Raw genomic sequence first — 14,314 nt, forward strand, 5'->3', positions numbered from 1 at the left:
GTGCTTGACGTTAGATTGTTTAGCCCCAGGTTCATGTTATCAGATATAGCTCATTGTATAGGAGTCAAAGCATGGACTTGTAGCCCCCTTTCAATAACTCTCTCCATATCTGTACCCTGAGTAGTCCTCTGCTTGCTGTCGTTCACTGGTGTCATAACAGTTAAACATGTATTTTTGTGTATGTTGATTAACATGAGAAGTAAAGCCATACAACTTGAGCTTAAGTTTCTATACTCTGAGCAAAGGCTTATTACTGCTCAATTAAAAACCTTATAGAGATATTTTAACAGAGCGGCTGATTCACACTTGATTCCTTTCCTGTGCAAGAACAGGTGAAAAATGATGATATTTGTTAATCTATCGTCACCAGAAGCAGCGCTGTTGGAGTTTCACCTCACACTGTAGAATGCACGTTTTGCTTATACAAATATGTACTTAACATGATGATAGTGGTCATGTTTACCAACATTATTGGTGTGACTTAAAGTTGATATTGTAAGATGTACATGCCTCTGTATTTATGAAATCATATGACTGCTTGGCTTTTAGTGATGATCATATACATACTTATGTTCAAAAGAGTTTAAAATGAACCTTTAGTAATTCATATCATTTCCACATGGAATGCAAAACAACGTTTGTTCTTTAAACGTCAGCATAAAGAGCCTGTAGCAGCATTAGGTCCTTTCCACTGTCCCAGTACACGGTACATACGCTCTGAATACTCCAATTGCAAGAAGGCCTATGGATCTGATTTGTACAAACCATTCAGTATAACCTCCATTCCAGAATGGCAGTTATTACTCTGAATATTAGTTTAATTGTGGTGATACATTAATACTGTTACTTCCTGACTTGTTTTCACTATCCCTCCTATTGAGTGTACTTGGATTGATTAAGATCGTTTTATAGATTGGTCCTGTGTTACTTGTGTTTATTGTATCTTGAGCAGCAACCATAATTCTGTCTGCCTTAAATGTTTCCAATTGTATTTACAATAGGACCAATAACTACATTCGCAATGCAATACCGCCGACATTGCTGCTTAAAAGAAAAAAAAGTTCCTCTTTATGCATTTTGTTCCTCCATGGCCACCATACTGCAATAATTCCAAAGAACTGTACCCCTCTGCCTTACCTCTGTACTCCGTCCTCTCCTCCTTCTCAGTCCCTCCTCTCCTCCTCACTCCCTCTTCTCCTCCTCCTCACTCCCTCCTCTCCTCCTCTGCACTCCCTCCTCTCCTCCTCACTCCCTCCTCTCCTCCTCACTCCCTCCTCTCCTCCTCTGCACTCCCTCCTCTCCTCCTCTGCACTCGCTCCTCTCCTCCTCACTCCCTCCTCTCCTCACCCTCCTCCTCCTCCTCTGCACTCCATACTCTCCTCCTCATTCCCTCCTCTCCTCCTTCGTACTCCCTCCTCTCCTCCTCCTCCTCACTCCCTCCTCTCCTCCTCACTCCCTCTCCTCCTCACTCCCTCCTCTCCTCCTTCGTACTCACTCCTCTCCTCCTCCTCACTCCTTCTCCTCACTCCCTCCTCTCCTCCTTCGTACTCCCTCCTCTCCTCATCCTCACTCCCTCCTCTCCTCCTCCTCACTCCCTCCTCTTCCTCCTCACTCCCTCCTCTCTTCCTCCTCACTCCCTCCTCTACTCCTCCGCACTCCCTTCTCTTTTCAAATTCACTACTTCATGTAAACTATAAGAATAACAATGTATATAATCTATAACCCTTACAAATGTGGACCAATCCTGATTCACATTACAGTATATACTGTAGGCCTCTGCAGTATGATGCACTACCACACGTGACCAGTTGATGACACTGAATACAAGAGATTGCGTTGGATTGCAGCATAGAAAATCTTTATAAATAACTTATACAAGGCGTAGGAGACTGTTCATGTGATGGAGTAAACAAAAAAACAAAAAAAACATTTCAAATGTCACATAGTGATACAAAACGTGATAATATATAACCTGTTACATCAGTTTATAGATGAAACATTTGAAGACATTCATACGGTATTATTATGTGCTGTGATTATATAATTATGCATTATAACAATCCATAAATTAATACAAAAAAATGTGCAAATATGCAAACTGCGTGTGAAGACTACTGGTGTTGGTGGGGGTGGTGGAGTTGGAGAAGTGGGTGTAAACATGGGAAATAAAGCTGTATCATCCCCTGCTCTCTTCCTTTTCCTCCTCTTCTCACTTAGACAGTTTACTGATGACCCGGATTAAGGCTCCGTTTTCGTCCTTCAGTCTCTGGTTCTCATTCTTCAGCTCTGTCTGGACCTGTGGAGGACAGCAGACAGAGAGGGTTATGGTTGGAGTTGGGGTTATGGTTGGGGTTAAGGTTCAGTTTGGGGTTAGGGTTGGAGTTATGGTTAGGGTTGGGGATATATATGGTAGAGGTTAGAGTTGGGATTAGGGTTGTGGTTAAGGTTAGGGGTTAGGGTTGGGGTTATGGGATTGGGGTTGGGGTTAGGGTTATGTTTGGGAATAGGGTTGGGGTTAGAGTGAAGCAAATCCAGTTCAAGTTTGATTCACAGAACAAATGACAACGACACTCATCACCAACCTCTCCTCCGAGTCAACTGAACATGTAATGTTCTCCCACAAGATTGTCTTTTTTCAGTTTAGTGTTCCATCTTTATTGAGACCTCTCATTCAGAGACAACAAAAGGTTGTTGTCTGTACCTTCCTGTATGGAACACAGCAGATGCTTGTGGCAGTAGTGATTGTGGAGGAATACCAATGGTGTACTCACGCCATGAATATAAATCAATGCACTCACACATTTCACAGCCAACGGAGCATAATGATTACATAATGGTGGCAAATGATGTCAGCTTAGAATACCACACCACACACCATGTATGCTTTGTCACTGCTGGCTTGAGACTCGGGCTGCATCGCAACTGGCACATTTGACCAGAAAGCAGTGCATTTTTAAGGGAACAGGGTGTCGTTTGAGACAGACACACTACAGTACCAAGGCACGTCCCAGAGAGATATTCCCTGTTCAGCAGCTTGCTCTGTCTATCTGCAGGGCAACTTTGTGATGGCTCGGCCTCCTGCGCAGACTATGTTTTGGAAATATGTTCTGTCTCTGCTGTGGCTAGGTTTAGTCTATTGGAGAGGTTCTCAAGAAGTACAAGAACTGGCATTAAGCCACAAGAAAATGACCCCAAATTGGTCAGACCTTGAACATCTCTCAGTATCAATTCAGGAAATTCACCATTATTGCAACTGGACAGATACCTTCACTTCATCTTCCATGTCTGATATCTTCTTCTGCAGGACACGCGTTTCCTACAGAGAGGAGAGGAGACATGTCACAATGGTGGAGACATGTCACAGTGACACTGAACATGATGAGGCTCCCAGAGAGGAGATGAGACATGTCACAGTGAGACTGAACATGATGAGGCTCCCAGAGAGGAGATGAGACATGTCACAGTGAGACTGAACATGATGAGGCTCCCAGAGAGGAGAGGAGACATGTCACAGTGAGACTGGACATGATGAGGCTCCCAGAGAGGAGAGGAGACATGTCACAGTGAGACTGAACATGATGAGGCTCCCAGAGAGGAGAGAGACATGTCACAGTGAGACTGTCCCAGAGAGGAGAGGAGACATGTCACAGTGAGACTGAACATGATGAGGCTCCCAGAGAGGAGAGGAGACATGAGAGACTGAACATGATGAGGCTCCCAGAGAGGAGAGGAGACATGTCAGAACATGATGAGGCTCAGAGGAGAGGAGTGAGACTGAACATCATGAGGCTCCCAGAGAGGAGAGGAGACATGTCACAGTGAGACTGAACATGATGAGGCTCCCAGAGAGGAGAGGAGACATGTCACAGTGAGACTGGACATGATGAGGCTCCCAGAGAGGAGAGGAGATATGTCACAGTGAGACTGGACATGATGAGGCTCCCAGAGAGGAGAGGAGACATGTCACAGTGAGACTGGACATGATGAGGCTGATGAGGCTCCCAGAGAGAGAGAGGAGATATGTCACAGTGAGACTGGACATGATGAGGCTCCCAGAGAGGAGAGGAGACATGTCACAGTGAGACTGGACATGATGAGGCTCCCAGAGAGGAGAGGAGACATGTCACAGTGAGACTGAACATGATGAGGCTCACAGAGAGGAGAGGAGTGAGACTGAACATCATGAGGCTCCCAGAGAGGAGAGGAGACATGTCACAGTGAGACTGAACATGATGAGGCTCCCAGAGAGGAGAGGAGACATGTCACAGTGAGACTGGACATGATGAGGCTCCCAGAGAGGAGAGGAGATATGTCACAGTGAGACTGGACATGATGAGGCTCCCAGAGAGGAGAGGAGACATGTCACAGTGAGACTGGACATGATGAGGCTCACAGAGAGTAGAGGAGACATGTCACAGTGAGACTGGACATGATGAGGCTCCCAGAGAGGAGAGGAGACATGTCACAGTGAGACTGGACATGATGAGGCTCCCAGAGAGGAGAGGAGATATGTCACAGTGAGACTGGACATGATGAGGCTCCCAGAGAGGAGAGGAGACATGTCACAGTGAGACTGGACATGATGAGGCTCCCAGAGAGGAGAGGAGACATGTCACAGTGAGACTGGACATGATGAGAATCCCAGAGAGGAGAGGAGACATGTCACAGTGAGACTGGACATGATGAGGCTCCCAGAGCGGAGAGGAGACATGTCACAGTGAGACTGGACATGATGAGGCTCACAGAGAGGAGAGGAGTGAGACTGAACATCATGAGGCTCCCAGAGAGGAGAGGAGACATGTCACAGTGAGACTGAACATGATGAGGCTCCCAGAGAGGAGAGGAGACATGTCACAGTGAGACTGGACATGATGAGGCTCCCAGAGAGGAGAGGAGTGAGACTGAACATGATGAGGCTCCCAGAGAGGAGAGGAGACATGTCACAGTGAGACTGAACATGATGAGGCTCCCAGAGAGGAGAGGAGACATGTCACAGTGAGACTGAACATGATGAGGCTCCCAGAGAGGAGAGGAGACATGTCACAGTGAGACTGGACATGATGAGGCTCCCAGAGAGGAGAGGAGATATGTCACAGTGAGACTGGACATGATGAGGCTCCCAGAGAGGAGAGGAGACATGTCACAGTGAGACTGGACATGATGAGGCTCACAGAGAGTAGAGGAGACATGTCACAGTGAGACTGGACATGATGAGGCTCCCAGAGAGGAGAGGAGACATGTCACAGTGAGACTGGACATGATGAGGCTCCCAGAGAGGAGAGGAGATATGTCACAGTGAGACTGGACATGATGAGGCTCCCAGAGAGGAGAGGAGACATGTCACAGTGAGACTGGACATGATGAGGCTCCCAGAGAGGAGAGGAGACATGTCACAGTGAGACTGAACATGATGAGGCTCACAGAGAGGAGAGGAGTGAGACTGAACATCATGAGGCTCCCAGAGAGGAGAGGAGACATGTCACAGTGAGACTGAACATGATGAGGCTCCCAGAGAGGAGAGGAGACATGTCACAGTGAGACTGGACATGATGAGGCTCCCAGAGAGGAGAGGAGATATGTCACAGTGAGACTGGACATGATGAGGCTCCCAGAGAGGAAAGGAGACATGTCACAGTGAGACTGAACATGATGAGGCTTCCAGAGAGGAGAGGAGACATGTCACAGTGAGACTGAACATGATGAGGCTCCCAGAGAGGAGATGAGACATGTCACAGTGAGACTGAACATGATGAGGCTCCCAGAGAGGAGAGGAGACATGTCACAGTGAGACTGGACATGATGAGGCTCCCAGAGAGGAGAGGAGACATGTCACAGTGAGACTGAACATGATGAGGCTCACAGAGAGGAGAGGAGTGAGACTGAACATCATGAGGCTCCCAGAGAGGAGAGGAGACATGTCACAGTGAGACTGAACATGATGAGGCTCCCAGAGAGGAGAGGAGACATGTCACAGTGAGACTGGACATGATGAGGCTCCCAGAGAGGAGAGGAGATATGTCACAGTGAGACTGGACATGATGAGGCTCCCAGAGAGGAGAGGAGACATGTCACAGTGAGACTGGACATGATGAGGCTCCCAGAGAGGAGAGGAGATATGTCACAGTGAGACTGGACATGATGAGGCTCCCAGAGAGGAGAGGAGACATGTCACAGTGAGACTGGACATGATGAGGCTCCCAGAGAGGAGAGGAGACATGTCACAGTGAGACTGAACATGATGAGGCTCACAGAGAGGAGAGGAGACATGAGACTGAACATCATGAGGCTCCCAGAGAGGAGAGGAGACATGTCACAGTGAGACTGAACATGATGAGGCTCCCAGAGAGGAGAGGAGACATGTCACAGTGAGACTGGACATGATGAGGCTCCCAGAGAGGAGAGGAGATATGTCACAGTGAGACTGGACATGATGAGGCTCCCAGAGAGGAGAGGAGACATGTCACAGTGAGACTGGACATGATGAGGCTCACAGAGAGTAGAGGAGACATGTCACAGTGAGACTGGACATGATGAGGCTCCCAGAGAGGAGAGAGACTGAACATGAGACATGTCACAGTGAGACTGGACATGATGAGGCTCCCAGAGAGGAGAGGAGATATGTCACAGTGAGACTGGACATGATGAGGCTCCCAGAGAGGAGAGGAGACATGTCACAGTGAGACTGGACATGATGAGGCTCCCAGAGAGGAGGAGGAGACATGTCACAGTGAGACTGGACATGATGAGAATCCCAGAGAGGAGAGGAGACATGTCACAGTGAGACTGGACATGATGAGGCTCCCAGAGCGGAGAGGAGACATGTCACAGTGAGACTGGACATGATGAGGCTCACAGAGAGGAGAGAGGAGAGACTGAACATCATGAGGCTCCCAGAGAGGAGAGGAGACATGTCACAGTGAGACTGAACATGATGAGGCTCCCAGAGAGGAGAGGAGACATGTCACAGTGAGACTGGACATGATGAGGCTCCCAGAGAGGAGAGGAGTGAGACTGAACATGATGAGGCTCCCAGAGAGGAGAGGAGACATGTCACAGTGAGGTTGAGGAACACATTTTTTTTTTGTTTACAATGACTGTTTGTTGGGGGTACTGTAATCACCTGTGTCAGTGAGAGAACATGATGAGGCTCCCAGAGAGGAGAGGAGACATGTCACAGTGAGACTGAACATGATGAGGCTCCCAGAGAGGAGGAGACATGTCACAGTGAGACTGGACATGATGAGGCTCCCAGAGAGGAGAGAAGATATGTCACAGTGAGACTGGACATGATGAGGCTCCCAGAGAGGAGAGGAGACATGTCACAGTGAGACTGGACATGATGAGGCTCAACCAGAGAGTAGAGGAGACATGTCACAGTGAGACTGGACATGATGAGGCTCCCAGAGAGGAGAGGAGACATGTCACAGTGAGACTGGACATGATGAGGCTCCCAGAGAGGAGAGGAGATATGTCACAGTGAGACTGGACATGATGAGGCTCCCAGAGAGGAGAGGAGACATGTCACAGTGAGACTGGACATGATGAGGCTCCCAGAGAGGAGAGGAGACATGTCACAGTGAGACTGAACATGATGAGGCTCACAGAGAGGAGAGGAGTGAGACTGAACATCATGAGGCTCCCAGAGAGGAGAGGAGACATGTCACAGTGAGACTGAACATGATGAGGCTCCCAGAGAGGAGAGGAGACATGTCACAGTGAGACTGGACATGATGAGGCTCCCAGAGAGGAGAGGAGATATGTCACAGTGAGACTGGACATGATGAGGCTCCCAGAGAGGAGAGGAGACATGTCACAGTGAGACTGGACATGATGAGGCTCACAGAGAGTAGAGGAGACATGTCACAGTGAGACTGGACATGATGAGGCTCCCAGAGAGGAGAGGAGTGAGACTGAACATGATGAGGCTCCCAGAGAGGAGAGGAGACATGTCACAGTGAGACTGAACATGATGAGGCTCCCAGAGAGGAGAGGAGACATGTCACGGTGAGACTGAACATGATGAGGCTTCCAGAGAGGAGAGGAGACATGTCACAGTGAGACTGAACATGATGAGGCTCCCAGAGAGGAGATGAGACATGTCACAGTGAGACTGAACATGATGAGGCTCCCAGAGAGGAGAGGAGACATGTCACAGTGAGACTGAACATGATGAGGCTCCCAGAGAGGAGAGGAGACAGGTCACAGTGAGACTGAACATGATGAGGCTCACAGAGAGGAGAGGAGACATGTCACAGTGAGACTGGACATGATGAGGCTCCCAGAGAGGAGAGGAGTGAGACTGAACATGATGTGACTACAAGCCTTACCATGACTGGACCTATGAGCTATTAAAATAACATATAATGAATAGATATGCTGTACAAGGCCAAGAGAGAAGTTAAAAGTGCATAAGCAAACATTCAGTGACATAAGGATCTCACCCGTTTTTCTGTCTCAAGCATGGACCTTTCATTGGACCTTTCAGTCATGGTTATCTTTCTCTGCAACGCAAAAGCCCATGGTTAAAATGGGGACAATGAGAAGAGCGCAATCCCTGAAGCCGGCAGACATTTCTCATATATAACTTTGAAAACAACCATGGTCACCTCACAAGCATACTACCGTACTTCACAAATAATACCTCTGGAATCAGCCAATGCATCTTCCTTGCATAACCTGTCACATTCTTCACACTCCTGCAACTTTCCTGATTGTATTGTGCAGTGGTCATTGCAGTAGGATATGGAAGAGTTATTCCACCATGAATTTGACAAGAACTGTACACTGGAAATCACAATGATAAGCAATACAATTGCACAAACAGACACATACAGTGCATTCGGAAAGTATTCAAACCCCTTGACTTTTTACAAATTTTTTACGTTACAGCCTTAGTCTAAAATGTATTAAAATGTTTGTTTTTTCCCTTATCAATCTACTCACAATACCCCATAGCGACAAACAGTACTTTGATGAAGCATTACAGCCTCGAGTCTTCTTGAGTATGACGCTAGAAGCTTGGCACACCTGTATTTGGCAAGTTTCTCCCATTCTTCTCTGCAGATCCTCCCAAGGTATGTCAGGATGCACAGCAATTTTTAGGTCTCTCTAGAGCTGTTTGATCGGGTTCAAGTCTGGGCTCTGGCTGGGCTACTCGAGGACATTCAGAGACTACTGCATTGTACTTTCCGAATGCACTGTACTTCTTCATTGGACTCTTCATCTGATTTCTGCAGTTTCATTTGATGTTTAGGATGATGGTTTGTTGGCTTTACTTGGACTAAAATAGATTCCGGTACTAATTTTGAGTGCCGGTGCTGTTTACTGTAGATTTAGGTGCAGAAGTGCCACAATACTTTTGAGATAATATTCTATAAGAGGAACAGTAGCTCAAGCAGTAGAACATTTGAGGTGCCAGTACACAGCTCCAGTGAGCTCCTGCCCAAGTCAGCCACTGGTTGAGGAACACATTTTTTTTTTTTTGTGTTTACAATGACTGTTTGTTGGGGTACTATTTTGTGTGGTGGATGAATACCAGTTGGGGATAATCACCTGTGTCACTCTCTCCAGCTGAGTCTGCACCAATACCAGCTCCTGTTTGCTGCCCTGCAGCCTGGACTTGAGTCTCTCATTGGTAGACAAGGCCTCCTCGTACATCTGTGATGCACAGGATCCCACAGCAAACTCAGACCCAGAACATCATAACATGCCACATAATTTGACTTAGGTTATCAACCAGTTGTGCTTTTCATGTAGCCTGATCTCCAATTCAAATCAAAGTTTATTTTTCACATACCCAGGATACAGCAGGGTGTAAACAGTGAAATGAAATGCTTACTTGTGAACTACCTCTCAACAGTGCAATGAAATACCATTTAATACCATTTTGGGTTACACTGTACTTGAACCCACAGTCATAAGGGCTACAAAACAATGTCATTATCATGACATAACAGAGTTATAACAGAACATTAGCAAACTACGGTCATTTTTCCAAGTTACTGGTTACCTTCTTATAGTCAGTGCACCCTGCCTCCTCCTCTGCTTTTTTCCGCGCTGCCATTCTGTTTTCCCTTCGAGCATCATAGGCCTCTCGGTCGTAAGCACCAGACGAGTCCAGTCTGAGGGTAAGATTGCACAACTGAACCTGAATCTACTGCACTGTGTCAGAGCTTAACCACCAATGTACCTTTGACCCTAATTGTAATAACAATCAGTTGCAATCTAGGCCTGAGTGACCAATGGCTGTTAGGATATGTTTCAATGCCAGATAGATAGGGACAATCTAAAGCACACCTGTGTCTTTTGATGAAGTTAATTGAGTTGAAAGCATCTTACCTGGACACTCTTTCATGCTGAAAACAAACAGAGAAGATATGTCACTTACAAAATGCATAGAACATGAGTAGTTTTGGATGATCTGCAACACTGAGGTGTAATGTCTTCCGACAGCAGAGCTGTGAAGATGAGCACTTTGTAAAAGGCCTTTGTGTCCTGTATGCATAAAGATCATGTGCTGTAATTACATTTTTACATTTCAGCTCACGTGGCCAGGAAAACCCCATGGCCCTAGTTATGAACTGTCATAGAAGGCTAACTGAAGACCTTCACACTGTCCTGCAGCCAAGCATGTGGATATCAGCAGAGAGCATCTCGGGATGAAACTCGATACTCACGCCAAGTTAGAGAAGGACAGTGGAAACAGTCACATGTGCAAACTGAGACGCAGAGATTAAGCTAAACACATCCAAAAAAGGTCATAACTATGGCAGCGGCTTAGCCTGGGAATCTTGACGGTTATTGCCTGCTGAAGGGTTGGAAACAGGGGATATGAATCTGTTTTTAAAGAGACACTCCCGCAAAAATGGCAATGTTGACAATGGCATTAATGTTCGGGGCATTTGTTACTTCAGTCACTTGTGGATTTATTTCAGTAGAAGAGTTGAAAAGGTTATTCCTGATACAATACAATATACAATACTATAGGATAGAATAGGAGATGCTTTCCACTGCAGGCATAATCATTCCCGCTAGAAAATGTCCTCAGTGATTCTCTTCCAGTGTTTGGCCAGCCCCTGACCTCTGTGTTCTCAGGCTGCAGCGACAGCCTGCTTCCGTTTTCAAGCCTGTGCCGCTTTCTATGTGTCCAGGGAACCATGACGAGCAAGCACTTTGTCAGGCAATTTCAAGAGTTCAGCCCTCAAAGCCAAATATTTAGGCTTTTACGCCATGGTATGCAACAGTGAGCAAGAGTGAAGGCATTAAAACATTGCTTCAATTGACGTCAATTGATTTGGTTAACAATGTAAGATTACATAAATATTTTCTTGTTTTTTGTGCACTCGCCTATTATTGCTTCAAGAATAAAAGAGACTTGAACTGAAGTCTGGAAAACAAACTTAAGGTCATGCACACAGGCATAAGAACTCATTGCAGTGTTTAGACATAACACACCAAGTAAGGCTCTATGGAGACAGATATAAATTCACCTGAATTGTTCAAGGGGCTCTAGAAGGATCATGTATAAACACACAGGAATGTTTCCCATCAGACATCAACAAGCTCTCAGGATGTTCTCTCTCCGTCTGTGTCAACACTGTCATTAAAGAGTCTGTCTTTGTGTTTGGAGCCATTGTAAGTTATCATTAACAAGGCTAACCTCCTGAAGCTCTGCTTGGATCTGGCACTGGGAGAAGTTGGGCTGTGATGGAGAGGGCCTGCTCTGAGTCTAACATGCCTCAGCGAAGCCTTCCACCGAGACCAGACCCAGCCAGGAATAACCCCTACAATATTTAACCCCTCCACCACAACCAAACCCAGTCAGGAATAACCCCTATAATATCTAACCCTTCCACCACAACCAGACCCAGCCAGGAATAACCTCTATAATACCCAACCCTTCCACCATGACCAGACCCAGCCAGAAATAACCCCAATAATATCTAACCCTTCCACCATGACCAACCCAGCCAGGAATAACCCCAATAAATCTAACCCTTCCACCATGACCAACCCAGCCAGGAATAACCCTTATAATATCTAACCCTTCCACCATGACCAACCCAGCCAGGAATAACCCCAATAAATCTAACCCTTCCACCATGACCAACCCAGCCAGGAATAACCCTTATAATATCTAACCCTTCCACCATGACCAACCGAGCCAGGAATAACCCCAATAAATCTAACCCTTCCACCATGACCAACCAAGCCAGGAATAACCCCAATAAATCTAACCCTTCCACCATGACCAACCCAGCCAGGAATAACCCCAATAAATCTAACCCTTCCACCATGACCAACCAAGCCAGGAATAACCCCTATAATATCTAACCCTTCCACCATGACCAACCCAGCCAGGAATAACCCCTATAATACCCAACCCTTCCACCATGACCAACCCAGCCAGGAATAACCCTTATAATATCTAACCCTTCCACCATGACCAACCCAGCCAGGAATAACCCTTATAATATCTAACCCTTCCACCCTTCCAACCATGAATAACCAACCCAGCCAGGAATAACCCTTATAATATCTAACCCTTCCACCATGACCAACCCAGCCAGGAATAACCCCAATAAATCTAACCCTTCCACCATGACCAACCCAGCCAGGAATAACCCTTATAATATCTAACCCTTCCACCATGACCAACCCAGCCAGGAATAACCCTTATAATATCTAACCCTTCCACCATGACCAACCAAGCCAGGAATAACCCCAATAAATCTAACCCTTCCACCATGACCAACCCAGCCAGGAATAACCCCAATAAATCTAACCCTTCCACCATGACCAACCAAGCCAGGAATAACCCCTATAATATCTAACCCTTCCACCATGACCAACCCAGCCAGGAATAACCCCTATAATATCTAACCCTTCCACCATGACCAACCCAGCCAGGAATAACCCCTATAATATCTAACCCTTCCACCATGACCAACCCAGCCAGGAATAACCCTTATAATATCTAACCCTTCCACCATGACCAACCCAGCCAGGAATAACCCTTATAATATCTAACCCTTCCACCATGACCAACCCAGCCAGGAATAACCCTTATAATATCTAACCCTTCCACCATGACCAACCCAGCCAGGAATAACCCTATAATATCTAACCCTTCCACCATGACCAACCCAGCCAGGAATAACCCCAATAAATCTAACCCTTCCACCATGACCAACCCAGCCAGGAATAACCCTTATAATATCTAACCCTTCCACCATGACCAACCCAGCCAGGAATAACCCTTATAATATCTAACCCTTCCACCATGACCAACCCAGCCAGGAATAACCCTTATAATATCTAACCCTTCCACCATGACCAACCCAGCCAGGAATAACCCTTATAATATCTAACCCTTCCACCATGACCAACCCAGCCAGGAATAACCCCAATAAATCTAACCCTTCCACCATGACCAACCCAGCCAGGAATAACCCTTATAATATCTAACCCTTCCACCATGACCAACCCAGCCAGGAATAACCCTTATAATATCTAACCCTTCCACCATGACCAACCCAGCCAGGAATAACCCCAATAAATCTAACCCTTCCACCATGACCAACCCAGCCAGGAATAACCCCTATAATATCTAACCCTTCCACCATGACCAACCCAGCCAGGAATAACCCCTATAATATCTAACCCTTCCACCATGACCAACCCAGCCAGGAATAACCCTTATAATATCTAACCCTTCCACCATGACCAACCCAGCCAGGAATAACCCTTATAATATCTAACCCTTCCACCATGACCAACCCAGCCAGGAATAACCCCAATAAATCTAACCCTTCCACCATGACCAACCCAGCCAGGAATAACCCTTATAATATCTAACCCTTCCACCATGACCAACCCAGCCAGGAATAACCCTTATAATATCTAACCCTTCCACCATGACCAACCAAGCCAGGAATAACCCCAATAAATCTAACCCTTCCACCATGACCAACCCAGCCAGGAATAACCCCAATAAATCTAACCCTTCCACCATGACCAACCAAGCCAGGAATAACCCCTATAATATCTAACCCTTCCACCATGACCAACCCAGCCAGGAATAACCCTTATAATATCTAACCCTTCCACCATGACCAACCCAGCCAGGAATAACCCCAATAAATCTAACCCTTCCACCATGACCAACCCAGCCAGGAATAACCCTTATAATATCTAACCCTTCCACCATGACCAACCCAGCCAGGAATAACCCCAATAATATCTAACCCTTCCACCATGACCAACCCAGCCAGGAATAACCCTTATAATATCTAACCCTTCCACCATGACCAAC

At 46.6% G+C, this 14,314-nt stretch overlaps 1 protein-coding gene across 1 annotated transcript; it reads right to left on the minus strand.

Moving 5' to 3' along the window:
- Positions 1–1,836: 1,836 nt before the first annotated feature.
- On the minus strand, positions 1,837–12,462 carry LOC115143494 (protein phosphatase 1 regulatory subunit 12B-like). Its single transcript, XM_029683967.2, has 7 exons — positions 11,490–12,462; positions 10,339–10,355; positions 10,010–10,121; positions 9,553–9,657; positions 8,442–8,501; positions 3,266–3,316; positions 1,837–2,296 (listed from the first exon to the last, which is right to left on the minus strand). The coding sequence occupies exons 3-7, from the start codon at positions 10,061–10,063 to the stop codon at positions 2,210–2,212; spliced, it is 357 nt and encodes a 118-aa protein (XP_029539827.1). The 5' UTR covers positions 10,064–10,121; positions 10,339–10,355; positions 11,490–12,462; the 3' UTR covers positions 1,837–2,209.
- Positions 12,463–14,314: the final 1,852 nt, after the last annotated feature.

Source organism: Oncorhynchus nerka, linkage group LG15 (assembly GCF_034236695.1).
Source record: "Oncorhynchus nerka isolate Pitt River linkage group LG15, Oner_Uvic_2.0, whole genome shotgun sequence".
In the NCBI taxonomy this organism is placed as follows: Eukaryota; Metazoa; Chordata; class Actinopteri; order Salmoniformes; family Salmonidae; genus Oncorhynchus; species Oncorhynchus nerka.

Bases quoted from the DNA above. Each gene is read 5' to 3' on its own strand.
- LOC115143494 (XM_029683967.2), bottom strand. From the start codon at position 10,063: ATGGCAGCGCGGAAAAAAGCAGAGGAGGAGGCAGGGTGCACTGACTAT. The intron at 8,502-9,552 runs GTGATTATCCCC...TTTGCGTTGCAG, and splicing joins AGCTGGAGAGAGTGACACAG to AGAAAGATAACCATGACTGA. The intron at 3,317-8,441 runs GTGAGATCCTTA...TCCTCTCTGTAG, and splicing joins TGCTTGAGACAGAAAAACGG to GAAACGCGTGTCCTGCAGAA.